General features: G+C 44.0%; 1 protein-coding gene and 2 long non-coding RNA genes across 4 annotated transcripts in view; 2 read left to right on the top strand and 1 right to left on the bottom strand.

The window, feature by feature from the left end:
* adamts18 (ADAM metallopeptidase with thrombospondin type 1 motif, 18) overlaps positions 1-17,582 on the bottom strand; it is a 67,885-nt gene that overhangs the window by 36,768 nt on the left and 13,535 nt on the right. The window contains exons 4-7 of one of the 2 annotated variants that reach the window (XM_008404874.3): positions 2,997-3,258; positions 2,145-2,359; positions 1,335-1,418; positions 1,059-1,218 (exon numbers count right to left, since the gene is read on the bottom strand). In XM_008404874.3, coding sequence (XP_008403096.2) covers positions 1,059-1,218; positions 1,335-1,418; positions 2,145-2,359; positions 2,997-3,258 — 721 coding nt within the window. Of the gene's footprint in view, positions 1-1,058; positions 1,219-1,334; positions 1,419-2,144; positions 2,360-2,992; positions 3,259-17,582 lie in introns of those variants that run through there. The other variant, XM_017304165.2, reaches the window with a different exon arrangement.
* LOC145551060 (uncharacterized) lies at positions 5,987-6,313 on the top strand. Its single transcript, XR_014086833.1, has 2 exons — positions 5,987-6,168; positions 6,242-6,313. It is a non-coding gene; the product is annotated as an uncharacterized LOC145551060 (long non-coding RNA).
* LOC145551059 (uncharacterized) lies at positions 10,876-11,488 on the top strand. The gene is made up of 2 exons (XR_014086832.1): positions 10,876-10,930; positions 11,000-11,488. It is a non-coding gene; the product is annotated as an uncharacterized LOC145551059 (long non-coding RNA).

Raw genomic sequence — 17,582 nt, forward strand, 5'->3', positions numbered from 1 at the left:
CTGAACCTCTGTTTAAAGCTGCAGCATCTAACCTAAAAAAATACATTTTACATACGTTTTAAAACTTTCGCTGTCCTAACATGAGACAAATCATCTCTGAAAAAATAATCGATCTCCTCTGCCTCCTCCCTGTTCTGCATAATTACTCCGCTCCGTCAGAAACAGCCAATCAGAACTAGCAGTAATCAGCTAGCCGCCATGCTATCAGGAAGTTTTCATTCAGTAATCCAGGATTGTTTATTGTAATGGAACCTGTATTTGCCTTTGAATGTTAAGTTTTATACTTGAATCTTTTGGCAATGTTGAGAGGTTTTATTTTGACTTTTTGCATTATTTAGCCGCTTCAGAGCCTTCATATGTTTTCAGTCTTAAAGATAGTATTATTGATAGCAGTACAATTTGCACAATGCCTGTTTTGTTTTTTTCTTGGAAAAAGCTATTTAAAAATTTTATCTAAATTAAGGTGAATTCATGGTTCCTTTTTCCACATAATGTAACCGTAGTGCTTATGATTAAAAAAATAATAATTATGTGATCGGTATTGGTGATAGGCCCTCCTGGGTGATCGGTATCGGCAGGAAAAAACCTGATCGGCACATCTCTAATATATATATATATATATATATATATATATATATATATATATATATATATATATTAATTGCTCAGCAAAATTTGTTATCGTGACAGGCCTATAGCTATCTAAGCACTCTGCAGAGTAAAGTGAAGCTCAGCAGAGGCGTAACAAGAGCGACAGAGTAAACATGCTCATGTTTTTATGGCAATTTTCATAAAACATTGCTTGCAGGGGTAAAATGCTACATTAAATTTGACACAATCAGTACTGACAATAAAACAAAAATACTAATTCATATCATACGGATTTTTATTTTTCTGCCAGTGACTTCATTTTTAACAAAGTACCAAGTGGGAGTTCAGTAAAGACAGACATCTGTTCTTAAGTCACTCCAACTGTTATTGGCGACCAAAATAAAATAAAATAAAATGAAATAAAATAATATAAAAACATATTTTTTACCATACTGAACATTTCATACCCAGGGTGTCACAGGGCTCGTTCTTCCAGGAGCAAATGTCAAGTCCGGTGAGAAGAACAGCATGGTCGTGCCGTTTACCTCCTTTCCCCACCAGACCCGATTGCCACTGACAGAAACTGTTGAGGGACTGGTCGGCGTGGTGATTTATATTCAAGCCCAGCTGGAAAAGAAGAGCGGGAAGTTGAGAAAAAGAGGGAGAGTGTGTAGCTAAGTTTTTTAGTAGTGTCTAGTGAAACATGGAATAATTTAAAGTTAAATCAACTTTTGTTCACTTACGGCGTCATGTTCCAGTAGGAGCAGGCTGACCACCACGATGTTGATGTCAGATCCAATGGTGCCATCTTTAAAAAGACTGGAAACCTACAACAACATTGAGATCGTTAGCAGCAGAAAATCAAACCATTGACAACTCCATAACATTTTTATGTTGCCACACTCCTGTTCATTTTCGTTCATACTTCATTTGCTTTTTACAGTAGAAACATAAAGAAACGCTGTAGTAGGCATGCCAGGCCAATAGGCGTCACTGTAAAACTGCCAGAAAATTACACGAACTACACAGAACGGAGCCATTTTTGATGCTTGTGAGAGTGAAGTGCAGGTGGGGTGGACAGAGAAAGACAAAGCTACTACATTAAAGTTTAAAAAATCGCCTGGCTACATGGAAACACAAAAATTTGGAAATTTAACCCAGTTTCAAAAATGATCATTTCTGGTCTCCTGGGATGCTCAATTTTTGTGGACACAGCCTAAACTATACAGAACTTTTGCTGTTAAACTTTTAAGTTATCTCCACGTTACAGTTGTGTTTCATGTTTTTTCTTCCGCACTTTGCATTTTCAAGTTGGACAAGTGATGAAAGAGCTACCATGTTTAATTTCCCGTTGGGATAAACAAAGTATTATTGAATTGAATTGAACTGAGTAAACAGCTCTCTAGCATTAGCTCTGTCTGCTTAGTGGCCATTTTCCTTACAGATGCTCCTTCTAATTAAAGGCCAGGTGCAGTTGGGAAACTTTTGTGTGTGTTATTTAACTATTATTATTTCCTCCCATCCTTTCTCTCCTTCACCTCTCCAGTACTCACCATATTCATGACGGTTAGGACGTAGGTGGTGACATTCTCCCTGCCGTGTTTTTCAAGCATCTTCCTGTCTGCCACCACCAGGGTCTCCACATTCAGACCTCCCACCCTGTTGGAGTTGATGGGTGATCTCCTTGCCCGCCCGGGCTCCTCCACCTCGGGCACAGCAAACTCATCCGGTAAGATGAAGAGGTCCTCTACGGGAGGCTGGGGAGCATCTAAGAAGACAAAATATAAAGGACACAAAGAGTCAATTAAGTGGAGGGGAATTATAAGAGTTGCCGGTTTATTTTAGAAATAAAAATATGAATTCTGTCCAGTCTCCTTTAATATGACACCCCTGCAGAAATTCAGTGTGAGCAGTTGCCAGTCTACCAGGAGTTAATCTGAAGATTACATTTTTTTTAAAGAGTAATTTGTTTGTAGAGACATCATAATCCAATTTATTTATGGTTTCTGTTGTGTGTGCTTTGTTGTATTTATTGGTTTTAATTCTTTATATAAGGAGTAGATGTGGAAAACTATATGATAAAAAGCATGTTTCTTACCTAGCAACCAGGAAAAATATATCTAAAAAGTACTTTGTGTCAGTCTGTTGTGAAAATGAGAACAGAAATTAGAATTTTTTTGTTGTGCATTTGAAGAAGATAATTTATGCATTAGCTACAATAGCCATATTTAAAAACATTTGTTGTTTCTTAATATTTTTTTCCCCAAAGTTATTAAACGTGATTGTGGAACATAAAAAGAGTCTCTTCCAAACCCCCTGACCTCTGTCCACACTAACAGCAATTAAACCAACTAAAACGCACTGGATAGTTGACGACAGAAGGAATACAAAGTTCCCTTACATACATTGCTTGCGGCGCCCACAGAAGTGTTGCCGCTGCAGCTTTCCGTGTTGGTAGTCGTGGTGAGTCTGCGCTTGGTGATGATGACGGGAGACGTAGGGGTTCTCAGCGCTACTCGATCTTTGGTGAACAACGTGCTCTGCGGAGCGCTTGTAGACCACATGCGGGTGATGGCCATAGGGGGCGCTGTAGTTGTGCTGGTCGGCCAGGTGTTGAGGTAGCGGAGAGATCAAGTACTCTTCGTTAGAGACACGGATCAGGCCTGCCTGGAAAACACACAACACACATACACACACATTTCACAACTAGTTCAATCTTAAAGTTTGCACGTTTGGCTATAATCAAACGCATAAACTTTGATTTTGACACAATGTTATAATCAAAAGCAAAGTTTGATTGGTTGGTTGTTTGGTTGTAATCAAATGTTTGTTTTCCATGAACCCAGCTTTGTTATAGACTGCTCAAGTGTCAAGTTCTTCCCATCAAGAAGCAATTGTTGCTGCTCATCAACCTGTGACGGGTTATGAAGGCCACTTCCAAACATTTTGAATTCTATTTTTCTGTAGAAAGACAATATTCTAAACTACCAAGTCTTTCAAAGACTTGGACACCCAAAGAAATCTACCTGCCCCACAGTCATAATTTGTAATTCTCAGCAAAACTGCAGACAAACCAAGAAATAATGTCTTGGTTTATTATGGACTGTCAAAGTCCATTTGACATGACTTTGACAGTCATGTGAAAGTCTAAGAAGGTGTTATTTCTCTACATTTGTTGAAACTGAAGAATCAGCTTTTCTGACCGATATCTCATTGTTTTAACTAACTAGCTGCGTTTCCATTGAGCATAAAATTGCGCTAATAAAAATACATTTGCTTATTGGAAACATGCCAATTTAAGAAAAGCTCATGTTTTTTGATTAAATGTTTTTGAGCTAGGATGCTGTGTTTTTTCAGCCTTATCAAAATTGGTGTACTTCGCAAAGCTTCAATGGAAATATTTTTGTCGCATCATGTCGGCTTGTAGACAGTAGCATCGCCATTATTTGTAGCGACTGGCCTCCTTGGACAATACCCAGCCGGCTCCACCAGAGATCTCACAGCATCGCAACTCAAAAGTTGAGTTTGTCATTCGAAAGTGTTGAACCCACTACTCACTACAATTTCCCCAAAATGCCTCATACATAAGTAGCCGCAAGTTGCGTATCAGATTGACATTCCAACGCCTCAATAAGACGCAGAAGTCTTTTCTGATGGCTAATAATGAGCACTGGCACTATGGCTGAATTATGAACACATCTGGTGTAAAACTTGATTTCCAATGACTTATCACGAAAACAAACTTATTCAGGTGTGATTTCTTATTTAATGAAAATACTACAATTGCGAAATTGTGTTTTTTTGTCATCAGTAGAACATCGTCAAAGTTTTGCGCGCATTTGTAACAAAAACGCAGCCACTGCTGACTAAGGTCTCCCAAACCTGTCCTCTGAAGAGAATGTCCAGCTGAATCTTAAACATTCCAACTGATCACAGACGTCTACATAATTCACCTCAACAAATGTACACAACGTAGCGCTGCAGTAGACATGCATTGCCATGCACCCCCTGACCCATATGTGAGTGGTGTGTGTGTGCGTGTGTGCGCTTGGGTGTGTGTATCATGTCCTGGACTGTGTATATGTATGTGTGTGTTTGTGTGAAAGATCTCTATGCTCCAGTTGAACTGACCCCATTCCCCTTAGACTAGCAGGTGACAAAATAAACTTAGGCAGGACAAAAGGGAAGCCATGGTGAGGCTCTTGTTGTCAAAACACTGCCTGGGTATATGGCAGACTGCCATCACTCCAACCATCACTCCATCCATCCATCCAACCATCCATCTCCAACCATCCATCAAATCCCGTAGAAATCTGCTGATTGTACCAGTCCTTGATGACTCAGTATGAAGATTTTCCTTGATGTTACTTGCTAGGTCCATTTGTTGTCAAGTCTTCTGTCCTATCAGTGATTGACTGCATTCAAACTCTCCTTATGTAAGGAATCTCAAGCTTCAGCCATTAAGTGTGGTCTCAAAGTAAGGAAATGGCCTTGGCAAATAAAGATGATTACAGCTTCCTACAACAAGAAGAAATCCCATGAACTTGATATTGACCTTTCTTGTCCTTGGTAGTCATGAGATTGTTTTGGGACTTGGAGCTCCTCCATGGATACCTTTTTTTTTACCATTCTGACTTTTTTCCATGCTAAGTGCTAGTTCTCCAGTGCTTTAGGGTTCTTTTGATACTCCTGGTTTTATCTCAGGAACCTTTGGAGTAATCTTCATCAACCTTTTTTTCCAATTTGTGGATAAAGGCGATCAATGTGTTCAGATTCAATTTCAAGGACTCAGATATAACTTCTGTAACCTTTTCAAGGCTGATGAATGTTGGGGACATTCTCACCTATTCTTGAATTTTTACAAATTGGGGCAGAATGTGTTTCTCTTTAACATTTTAAGCCTAATTAATGTTATCAGTGTCAGGGTCTGTTTGTCCTCCCCTCGTCCTAGTTTCTTAGTTTGTTTTCCTTTAGTTAGTTTTATTTCCACCTGTCCCTGGAACCACCACTTCTCAAGACATCCAGCAGATGTCACCCATGCTCCACCCCTGAGAAGTGTCCTGGTTCAACCCGGACACACACCTGCAGCTGGTTAAGAGGGCGTGGACCGGCGATATAAGCAACAGCTACACTCCGTCTCACCGCCTGAGTGTTTGCCTACTACGGTAACCAGCGTTCCAGAAAGAGGCCTTCTGTGATTACTCTCGTCTAACCCTTGTTGTCTCCCTCGCCAGATTCTCCCGCCGTCTCCTAGTTGTTTCCCGGAAACCAGCTGCCCCGCGTTCGTGTAAGTCTGTCTCCCCGCTGTGGATCACCTCCCTCCTGTGTGATTTCCCGACCCTGCCGGTGTTCCCGGTCAGAGGCCACTCCCTGTGTGTGTGAGCGTTATCCCCCTCGTCGATCCCTCTCCGGGATTTCCCCTTCGGGACGCTACGGGCCAGGAGGCCCACGCCCGAACTTCCCGGAGGACCGCCTGGACGGATCAGGCTCCAGGCCGTGCCCGACATCAGAGCTACTATCGCTCGTCAACGGACTCTTGGCTCGCGCTCCGCTTCGCCCCATATACCTCCACCCAAAGTAAGCTCACCTCAGTCATTTCCTGGAGAAACTCCGCTGAGTTCCCGCTAACCCTGCTTTCTCCCGTTGGCAGTAGAAGAACCGGTCCGCCGATTCGGCTTCGCCACCAGCTCCCTGACTCTTCAATAAACATCATTGTTTCTGACTCGCTCTGTCTGATTGTGTTCTTGCATGTGGGTTCGCAACCTTAAAGCCAACATGACAGAACACTCAGGCCAGTTCGGAACCTCAGCAGACGCAATCAGACGGGCGCTGTCCGAACAACACGCGCTAGTCCAGTCACATGACTCCGCATTACGGGAGTTAGCTAGTCGTCAAGCCGAGACTAACGATAAACTAACAGAATTAACCACTTTCCTACGGAATTCAGTTCAGCAGGCTCCCAGCTCTCAACCTTCCCCGACAGTGGCTCCGGATCCACCAGCCCGCTCCATGTTTTCGGACGTCCGACCCTCAGCGCCAGAGAAATTTTCAGGTGACGTCCGGAAGGTCAAGGGGTTTATTCTCCAATGCAATATCATCTTTAATCATTCACCGCAGAGTTTTTTGCATGACAGTGCTAAGATTTCCTACGTGTTATCCCTGTTGACGGGTCGAGCCCTAGAGTGGGCCGAAGCCCGGTTCTCTTCAGCCTCTGACTATGGGTGTACCTTCCCCGAGTTTTGAAGGAGTTACAGCAGGTGTTTTGTCAAGAGGCTGAAAAGACTTCAGCCTCCCGTGAACTACACGGATTGAAGCAAGGCCAGAAGACTGTGTCAGACTTTTCCATCGATTTTAGAATCTTGGCCGCTGCTTCAGGCTGGAACCCTGCTGCGCTTAAAAGCGCATTCTTTCATGGGTTAAATGAGCAGATAAAGGACCAACTGGCTACTCTAGATGAACCAGAGTCTCTGGATGAATTTATTAACTTGGCCATAAGACTAGACAACCGGATTCGGTCAAGGATGAGTGAGCGATCCCGCCGCACCGCCCTTCCGCGCTCCGCACAGGTCAGTAACCAGTCGACTGTCCAACCTCCACCCACCTTTCCCTCATCTACAGGACCAGAACCCATGCAACTGGGACACGCTAAGCTAACCCCAGAGGAGCGGCAGAGGAGGATGCGATCCCGGCTTTGCCTTTACTGTGGTGAACCCAATCATGTCATCGCTAACTGTCCAGTACGTTTAAACCCGCAGGTCCGGCAGTAAGGACGGGGAGACTGCCGGAGACTAAAACAGTAAGATCTCGCTTCATCATCCCTGTCTCCATAATCATTAACGAACCATATTCTTTATCAGCCCTCATTGACTCAGGGTGTGAACAGAACCTCATTAATTCAGACATCGTCGAGCAACTGTCTATTGATATCGAGCCGCTTCCAGTTCCTCTCCGGGTATCAGCCCTCGACGGAGGGAACCTGCCACAGATCACCCATCAAACCAAGTCAGTGCGTCTACTCACTTCAGGTAATCACACAGAGGAGATTACTTTCCTTGTGTTTCCTGCCGCTAGTGCCTCCATCATCCTTGGTTTCGACTGGTTATACAAGCACAACCCGCACATAGACTGGGCCGAGACCAAGATTGAGTCGTGGTCCACTAAGTGTCACAGTACCTGCCTTCATTCCGCCTTTCCAGTCGTCACTACGCCTACAGAGCCAGCTGTGATCGACCCATCCGACGTCTCCTCCATTCCCCGTGAGTACCATGATCTAGCTCCTGTTTTCAGTAAGGACAAAGCCCTGTCTCTGCCACCCCACAGACCGTATGACTGTGCCATCGATCTACTGCCTGGCGCCCCATTACCCAACAGTAAGCTATACAACATTTCTAGAGCAGAAAGGCAAACCATGGAGGAGTACATAAACAAGTCTCTAGCCGCAGGGATTATCCGCACCTCGTCCTCTCCCCTCGGAGCAGGGTTCTTCTTCGTGGGAAAAAAAGATGGCTCTCTCCGGCCCTGTATTGACTACCGTGGACTCAACCAGATCACCATCAAGAATAAGTACCCGTTGCCATTATTATCCTCAGCCTTTGAGCCCGTCCAAGAGGCAACCATATTCACAAAACTAGATCTCAGGAACGCTTACCACCTCCTTCGCATAAGGGAGGGTGATGAGTGGAAGACGGCGTTTAAAACCCCCATGGGCCACTATGAATATTTGGTCATGCCGTTTGGGTTGTCTAACGCACCTGCTTTCTTCCAGGCCCTGGTGAACGACGTCCTGAGGGATCTCATCAATGTCTTTGTGTTCATCTACCTGGATGATATCCTGATATATTCCAAATCCCTCGCGGAGCACAAACAACATGTCCGTCTGGTTCTCCAACGCCTTCTGGAGAATAAGCTGTATGTAAAAGCGGAAAAGTGTGAGTTTCACCGCCCTTCAGTAACCTTCCTAGGGTACATCCTCGAAAGGGGACAGGTTAGAGCATCCGAGGACAAGATCAAGGCAGTACTCGACTGGCCTAAACCCGAAAACCGCAAACAACTACAGCGCTTTTTGGGGTTTGCAAACTTCTACAGGAGGTTCATACGCAATTACAGTCAGACTGCTTCACCCCTCACCGCTCTCACTTCCAGCAAGAGAGAATACGTCTGGACCCCTCAAGCAGAAGCCGCCTTCGAGGAGCTCAAGTCCCGGTTTGCACGCGCTCCCATTCTGGTCCAGCCTGACCCCAAGAAGCAATTCATTCTGGAAGTTGACGCCTCCGACACCGGGGTCGGCGCGGTTCTTTCCCAGATGTCTACCCACGACCATAAGCTCCATCCATGCGCCTTCTTTTCCCGTAGACTCTCGCCAGCTGAGAGGAATTATGACGTGGGCGACAGAGAGCTCCTCGCGATTAAACTCGCCTTGGAGGAGTGGCGCCACTGGCTGGAGGGTGCCGAACACCCCGTACTGGTCTGGACCGATCACAAGAACCTGACATACTTGCAAGCAGCCAAGAAATCCAATCCCCGCCAGTCTCGTTGGTCTCTGTTCTTTTCTCGATTTAACCTGTCTATCACATTTCGCCCAGGTTCAAGGAATGTTAAACCCGATGCCCTATCTCGAGTTTATTCCCCAGATGACGCTGAGGTGGTCCCAGCTCCCATCCTGCCTCCCAGTTGCACCGTGGGAATGGTCACCTGGGAGATCGAAGACATCGTCCATCAAGCTCAGCAAACAGAACCAGCCCCAGAGTCCTGCCCACCGGGTAAGGTGTATGTTCCATCCTCTGTCCGATCCCGTTTTCTCCAGTGGATACACAATTCTAAGTTCTCAGGTCACCCCGGCGTTAGCCGCACGATTGGGCTAATAAACAGACGGTTTTGGTGGGCTTCCGTACACAAGGATGTCAAGGAGTTTGTTTCAGCCTGCCCAATCTGTGCCCGGAACAAGTCCTCCAATCAACCCCCCGCAGGACTCCTACAACCACTACCCATACCTAAGCGCCCTTGGTCCCACGTGGCCATAGATTTCGTTACCGGACTCCCAACCAGTAAAGGTATGACCACCATCCTCACCATCGTCGACCGTTTCTCCAAGGCATGTCACCTTGTTCCCCTACGTAAGCTGCCCACGGCTGCCCAGACTGCCCTGTTATTAATTAAACATGTCTTTAAACTACATGGCATCCCGCAGGAAATCCTCTCGGATCGCGGCCCCCAGTTCATATCACAGGTCTGGCGTCAGTTCTGCTCGGCTCTGGGGGCTAAGGTATCCCTCACTTCTGGCTACCATCCACAAACCAATGGCCAGACAGAACGTATGAACCAAGAGCTAGAGACGACTCTGCGATGCCTGACCTCCACGAACCCCGACGATTGGGCCCAATACCTCCCATGGGTCGAGTATGCACATAACAGCCACATTTCTGCAGCCACAGGTCTCTCTCCGTTTGAAGTGGTCCTGGGGTACCAACCACCACTCCTCCCCTCCGACGAGGAGGACCTCTCGATCACGTCTGTACAACACCACATCCGACGAAGCCATAAGATTTGGAAGGACACCATCACTGCCCTCAACAACACCTCCGCTACCAATAAACGCCTGGCTGACCGTCGTAGAACCCCTGCTCCTGCTTATACAGTGGGACAAAAGGTATGGTTGTCCACACACAACATTCCCCTCAAATCTATGTCTAGAAAATTGTCTCCAAGGTTCATTGGCCCCTTTGAAGTGCTGGCAGTCATTAGCCCCTCAGCTGTACGCCTCCACCTTCCCCCGTCTCTGCGTGTCCACCCAACCTTCCACGTGTCCCAAATTAAGCCAGTGCTCTCCAGTGAACTTTGCCCTCCGGCCGAACCCCCTCCACCCGCCCGGGTCATCGATGGCCATCCGGCCTTCTCCGTCCGCCGGATTGTCGCCACTCGGCGACGAGGTCGGGGTCACCAGTTCCTTGTCGACTGGGAGGGTTATGGCCCTGAGGAACGTTCCTGGGTTCCTGGATCATTCATTTTAGACCCCTCCCTTATTAGAGACTTTAGGGACTCCCAGACCCCGTCCTCTGTTCGGCCGCCAGGTGGCGTCCGTTGAGGGGGGGGTACTGTCAGGGTCTGTTTGTCCTCCCCTCGTCCTAGTTTCTTAGTTTGTTTTCCTTTAGTTAGTTTTATTTCCACCTGTCCCTGGAACCACCACTTCTCAAGACATCCAGCAGATGTCACCCATGCTCCACCCCTGAGAAGTGTCCTGGTTCAACCCGGACACACACCTGCAGCTGGTTAAGAGGGCGTGGACCAGCGATATAAGCAACAGCTACACTCCGTCTCACCGCCTGAGTGTTTGCCTACTACGGTAACCAGCGTTCCAGAAAGAGGCCTTCTGTGATTACTCTCGTCTAACCCTTGTTGTCTCCCTCGCCAGATTCTCCCGCCGTCTCCTAGTTGTTTCCCGGAAACCAGCTGCCCCGCGTTCGTGTAAGTCTGTCTCCCCGCTGTGGATCACCTCCCTCCTGTGTGATTTCCCGACCCTGCCGGTGTTCCCGGTCAGAGGCCACTCCCTGTGTGTGTGAGCGTTATTCCCCCTCGTCGATCCCTCTCCGGGATTTCCCCTTCGGGACGCTACGGGCCAGGAGGCCCACGCCCGAACTTCCCGGAGGACCGCCTGGACGGATCAGGCTCCAGGCCGTGCCCGACATCAGAGCTACTATCGCTCGTCAACGGACTCTTGGCTCGCGCTCCGCTTCGCCCCATATACCTCCACCCAAAGTAAGCTCACCTCAGTCATTTCCTGGAGAAACTCCGCTGAGTTCCCGCTAACCCTGCTTTCTCCCGTTGGCAGTAGAAGAACCGGTCCGCCGATTCGGCTTCGCCACCAGCTCCCTGACTCTTCAATAAACATCATTGTTTCTGACTCGCTCTGTCTGATTGTGTTCTTGCATGTGGGTTCGCAACCTTAAAGCCAACATGACAATCAGGCAGATTCTATTGAAGTGGTTTCTTAATTCGTGTTAGACAGTAAATAAGCCTGAGGCTGGGGAAACTGAACCAAGAAAGGAGTTAATCACACTAAATTGTTGATTTAAAACAGGAACTAATTACATCTCTACATAGGGCCTGGTTGATTTGGATAGATTTGCTTTCTTAATAAATTAAATAGTGTTTTAAAAACTTATTTTTGAGTTAACACGACCAATCTTTATCTCACATTTAAGCTAGTTTGTTGAGGCAAAACATTTATGCGTAACAAATCTAGGGCTGAAACAATGAATCTTATTAATTGTGATGAATCAAGTTTATCTTCACCTTGTTCAAATTCTGTAAAAAAAAAAAAATCTCCCTTTTAGCAGTTTATTTTACATTTAATTATTAACTTGTTAATCAAAAACTAATCAATAAATCAGCCCTACGTTATATTGCTGTTAAATCAAGCAGAAAGTGCTGGGCTTTTCATAAATTACTTTTTAGCTGCAGATGCATCTTTTGCAAATGATCAAGTGTTCCCCAAAGAAATGCTGTGTTATTGTATTTTAGCAAAAGAAATGCTTATTTTCTGATGTAAAAAAAGAATTGATTAATTTGCATTCCTTTTAACGCATTTTTAACATTGTCTAAAAAAGGCTCATATGAAAAATCTGCAGAATATGCCTTTTTTTTGTCCTATTAACTGTCAGAATAATCGATTACTAAAATAGATAATACAGTAAACTGAAAGGGTGTAAATACATTTTTTACAGGACTGCATTCCGACACTCCAACAGTTCCTTCTGCCAGACGATGTAGTCAACAAGGAAACAATGAACTTTATCTTTCATTCTTCTTCCTTAGCAGCGCATTAAGAGATTAACAAAAATGGCTGATCAGATATTTTACTCCGTTTGAGGCTACGGTGTAATAACATATTCTTTTGGCTCTGCCTCTCATTTCCCATCACTCAAAGGTTTTATTATTGACCCACCTGAAGCACAACCATCCAACACTAAAAGCCGCATCGCTAACGTATCTGCCCGTCTACCACGTCTCCCCGCTCTCTTTTCCCAGCAGCGAGCAGATGGAAAGCTCTGTGATGATAATGACAGGAAATCAATTCCATCTGCAGCAAACAGTTAGAACGGGGCTTTGTTAAAGTGTATGAGCATGTGTGTGTGTGTGTGTGTGTGTGTGCGCGTGTGCGTTTTTGTGTGTGTGTGTGTCTGAATTAAAAGTCCTTTTGTCAGCATTTGTTTTTGTGTTCCAGTGAATACCGAAGCGAGTGTTTTGTATCGTGGATATTTAGGTGAGCAGATTACACATGCGTGGATTCTCCTCTGCTCTGTTTCCCTGCACACCTGTAACCTGTTGGTGTGACTGCTCTTCTCTCGCGTTCGGTCAGTCGTCACCTGGTTTACTCCGTCCTTTGCCTGGGCGGTCTGTTTCCCAACATGTTTTATCCCTAATCTTCGGATTTCTGTTTGTTTGGATGCTCATGTTTGAAATGCAGCAATATAGTTCGTCGACTCGATAACAGCTCCGGTAAAACACAGAGCTTTCCCTATCACAGGGCTGCGTGGCAATAAATATTCATCTGATTTGCTCTGAATGAAAGCTCAAAAACTGAAAACAGATTTGTGTATCAGTGATTTTTCTTCTTCGTCTCCTTCGCTTCAGCGGGAGTTTCCCAGCCGTGCCACATGGACGAGTTCAAACTGGGTCCAACTCCCACAGCAGCAAAAGTAATAAAATAATGTCATATTGGTCATTGAGCTTTTTAAAACCTTTTACAGTTTTTTTTTTGTCATATATGTAGGTGGATTTTATGATAGACCAAGATTTTCTTCACATTTTCCCCATCATAAGTCCTCTCATAACTTTTCCTGAGCTCTAGGCCCTGTTTACACGATTACTCGATTTTTTTAAGTTACAGTTTAGTTACTGGCGGCTAGCATCATGCTAAGTGTGCTACTTAATCTGTTCAGTTTAACACAACTTCTAATAAGGAATATACATGCATTACATGCAAAACTATCACAAAATCCTGGAAGGACTGATTAGAAAAACGTGATTCAATTGCTGATTATTGAAATGGCGTCAAGATAAGCCACATTTTCCAAACTCTTTTTCTTACTTTTCCACCATGACTCTAGATCAGGGGTGGGCAACTCCAGGCCTCGAGGGCCTCCTGCAACTTTTGATGTGTCTCTACTTCAACACACCTGAGTCAAATAATAAGGTCGTTAGCAGGACTCTGGAGAACCTGCCTGAACAGAGGAGGTGATTCAGCTATTGGATCCAGGTGTGTTCTACCAGGGAGACATCTAAGAGTTGCAGGACACCGGCCCTCGAGGACCAGGATTGCCCACCCCTGCTCTAGATAACTGGACAGTGTTGCTGGGTCTTGAGCTTGTTTTCCATTTGCCGTCTTTGGCAAAAAATGGAGTTTAACTCTTACCTCACCAAAGTGCCTTCTTCCACATCCACAGAAAAATTTAATGAATTTGAATATGCATTCCAATGAGGCTTGTTTGGAAGATTAAAAGTATTTTTACAATATAACTTTTCAGGTGCAAAACATAATTCCTCATAAGCTCACATTTCTGCATTAAACATGTTTGTTTATTGGTCTGACATAATATTCAAATCTTAAATGTCATGTTTTCATTGGGTGTAAGTGGAAAACCATCATAGTAAACAGAAATAAAGTCTTGAAAACATCCATGTGTGTAATTATTCTATATAATTTTACTTGCGTTACTGAAATAAATTAAATTTTCCATTTAATTTGAGAAATGTATCCCACCTTTTAAGAATTTCAGCAACCAGGAGGCGATAGTGTTGCTTTATCTTAAATATTTTACAGAATTACCATAGATATGCACATTTAAGGTGGCGGTTTATATGTTTGATAATTACAAGAAGGTTAAATTGCATATAGAGTCTCACAGGGGCCCTCGTTAAAAGACCATAATGTAATGTCACCAGAAAAAACCTCCAGTTATCTCCTGACATTAACGCTGGGTAGGACTTGGCGAGATTAAAGGGCCAACTATGTTAGCTGAACACCTTTTTACTTCCTGTCACATATTCACCCTCGCTCCTGGTGAGATAAGAGGTTAGAGAGGAAAACGTCCTGTTTGGAAAAGCTCTCTGGAAATTTTTTTATTATTATTTTATAAAAACAGGGCGTTTCGTCTGTTTTTCACTAAAGTTGTAACCTGCTAAACGCTTTTGCTTGGCATTGCAGCCATTTCAGTCAAGCTTGTGTCTGTATAACTGTATAAACTAGTCTCTCTTAAGGGTTTCCTACCATAATATTACGAGGCAAATGACTAAGTGCTTACATGCTGTTAAAGACTGGGGCCGAGCAGTGAGAAGCCCCAAGCTGGTGATTACCGAGCTCTGAAGCACATCTGCACTCCAGCTCAGCGGAGACCACATGAGCACAGTGTGTGGTGAAGAAGAAGAAGAAGAAGAGGGAGAAGGGGGGGAGCAAAGGAGGCCCCTCAGGCATCTAGCATTCTCAATGGAGTCATAGTCGGAGTAATTACAGTTTGCTTATGTCAGTGACGTGTCTTTAAAACAGGGTAGAAATCGGGTAAAGAGGAGATGTTAATTTTGGATCTTGGATCAGAACGAGACAAGAGCAAAGCTGAAATGACAGGGCAGGACACAGACTTTCCCATGCAACACACAACATGGCATTCATGCTAAAATAGCTGGACAGCTAAGCTTCAGCGGCACAGTTTCTAATCACCCGATTTAAGAAAGACATTTATAGACCCCTTCAAGATCACATCGACTTAAATTGTCACTGACACGATAAAACCACTCGCGTGATTTAAAAAGATGAACGGCTGTGCTTTCATTCTGCGCACACAAAAAACTTTGGATAATAAATATCAGTTGTGTGGCATCGCAGAGTGTTCCGGTTTTTGTATGAAGTGATTGGGTCAAATGCCAGTGCCATCTTGTGACGTAATGACGGTAAGTCAAAACGTAAACGACCAAGGCTGAGTACACAGAAGTAGAGGAAGTTGAGAGCGATTTCAGGGAAGATTTGAGTGATTTGTCTACACTTTTGGAAGAAGAAGCTTGGGTGGAGTGATGATGAAGAAGAGGGAGCTGGTTCTACTGAAGAACTGCAACCCTATGTATTGACCCGTATTAATCAGGAAGCGACAATGACTCCAACGTCCCTGTGGAGGAAAGGCCCGAAGATGAAGGGTTGGAGTTGGACATCTAGACCTCCAAATCCATGATCGGTAATAAACAGGTCTATGTATATAAAAACAATCCATCTTCAATTCTGCCTTAAATCAAATAATCCAGTTGCTTTAAAGTAACTGGTCCAAGTTCGTCGTGTGTTCCAACATATGGATGTTCTGCGCAAGGTGCTTAGTACTTGCAAACCTTCTTGTTCGTCCTATTTCCAAGTCTTGAATTTGAATTTTCTACTTCTGATAACCGTATAGGATTTACATGTTACAGTCTTGTACAGCATGGAGGGATTATCAGTCGTCAGCACCCAGCGGCCTGTGCATGTTGCCTGCAGAAAAAAGCAAGCATATATTATTCTAACTATTTAAATAATTTCAAAAATAAAGAGTGAACTCACTCTGAACCCATAAATTGCTGTAAACAGATGTCAATGATTTAAAAATATATAACAGTTAAAATTAAAAGAAAATGTTAGCTGTGAACTGTTTGAAAATTAATATGAATGAATCATAAACCTGGATCAATTCAAACAGTTTAAAATGTTTAGAACCGTTCCTCCAACTAATGCCATGCAAAAATACTACAGCCCAACCAGGGCAATTTTCTGGAACACATTTCTACCCTGGATGGTGAAAACCATTCTGGTTCCTGAAAGGTTCCTCCAGCGGAAATGTGCTTTAAATCAAGATGTGCAGCTTTACAAGTGCTGGGGGGTCATTTTGGAATCCCATGCTGTCCTTTCTATTCTTGGGCTTTATGAATGGTTTTGCTCTTCGCGGTCAAGCTTTTGTTTCCCCTTTCTAGTCTTCTCTTCATGGTACGTTTAGATAATCACATGCCTGCTGACTGAAAATTATTCTTTTTTGGGCTGGGCTGTCTTATTTTTGCATTGAACGTATTGTTCATGCTGCTAAATTGGCAAGCAAACTGTTTTTCTCGCACATTTAAGGCTGTAACATTTCATGTGTGCGCTACGTGCTCATTTTCGACAATGAGTTGTTGGGAGACTGCTAAGCGCAATTAGCACAACATAGAATAACCAAACGTCCTCTTTTCATCGTTTTTTTGGGGGACCAACAAGCATCCTTAAATTGACTGGTGTAATGCATAGAATACAACAGCCTTTCTATAATTACATGTACTCTGCAGCTGCTGTCTACTGGGTGCTTCAGAGCGAATGGTGGCGAAGCGCACCACGGGTTTATGTATAAAGGTAGAGCGGAAACGCATGCAGATACACTGAACACAGCAAGTCGCTGTAGCTAGTGGTTAGTGCAAGTGTAGCTTTAATTACGAACCAGAACATAGACTTCATATCATGCTGGTCGCAACAAATGGGTAACGGAGCACATCGTGGTGTGTATAGCTGGCATATGTGTTTTCGGACATGAAAGCTATAAATGGCAGGGCAAAGTGAGAGTTCATTAAAAGTGACTGAAGATGAATACGTAAACTAAAAACTATACACATTTTTATGTGTCTTTGTGAGCCTCCTACTTTATTATTTCTATTTTTACTATTAAAATAAATATATCAGATTTCTGTGTTATTTTTGTCCAAGTTGACTTAAAAAATGAGCTACTTTTGTTAACGGTTATTTTTCTAGGCTGCAGAAGTGTAATTGTTAGACATGGGCAAGATATGAAAATTTGGGTCAATATTTATAGCCACTATATATACTGCTGTCTACTTTATTAATCATCGGAATAATTGATATATTACTCAATTACTAAAATAATTGTTTACAACAGCACTTACAATGTTTACAACAGCCCTATTTGCAAAGTCCAAAATTCATAATGTGGACTCTCCTA

This window comes from Poecilia reticulata, chromosome 3, assembly GCF_904066995.2.
Source record: "Poecilia reticulata chromosome 3, P_reticulata-male-v2, whole genome shotgun sequence".
Lineage (NCBI taxonomy): Eukaryota > Metazoa > Chordata > Actinopteri > Cyprinodontiformes > Poeciliidae > Poecilia > Poecilia reticulata.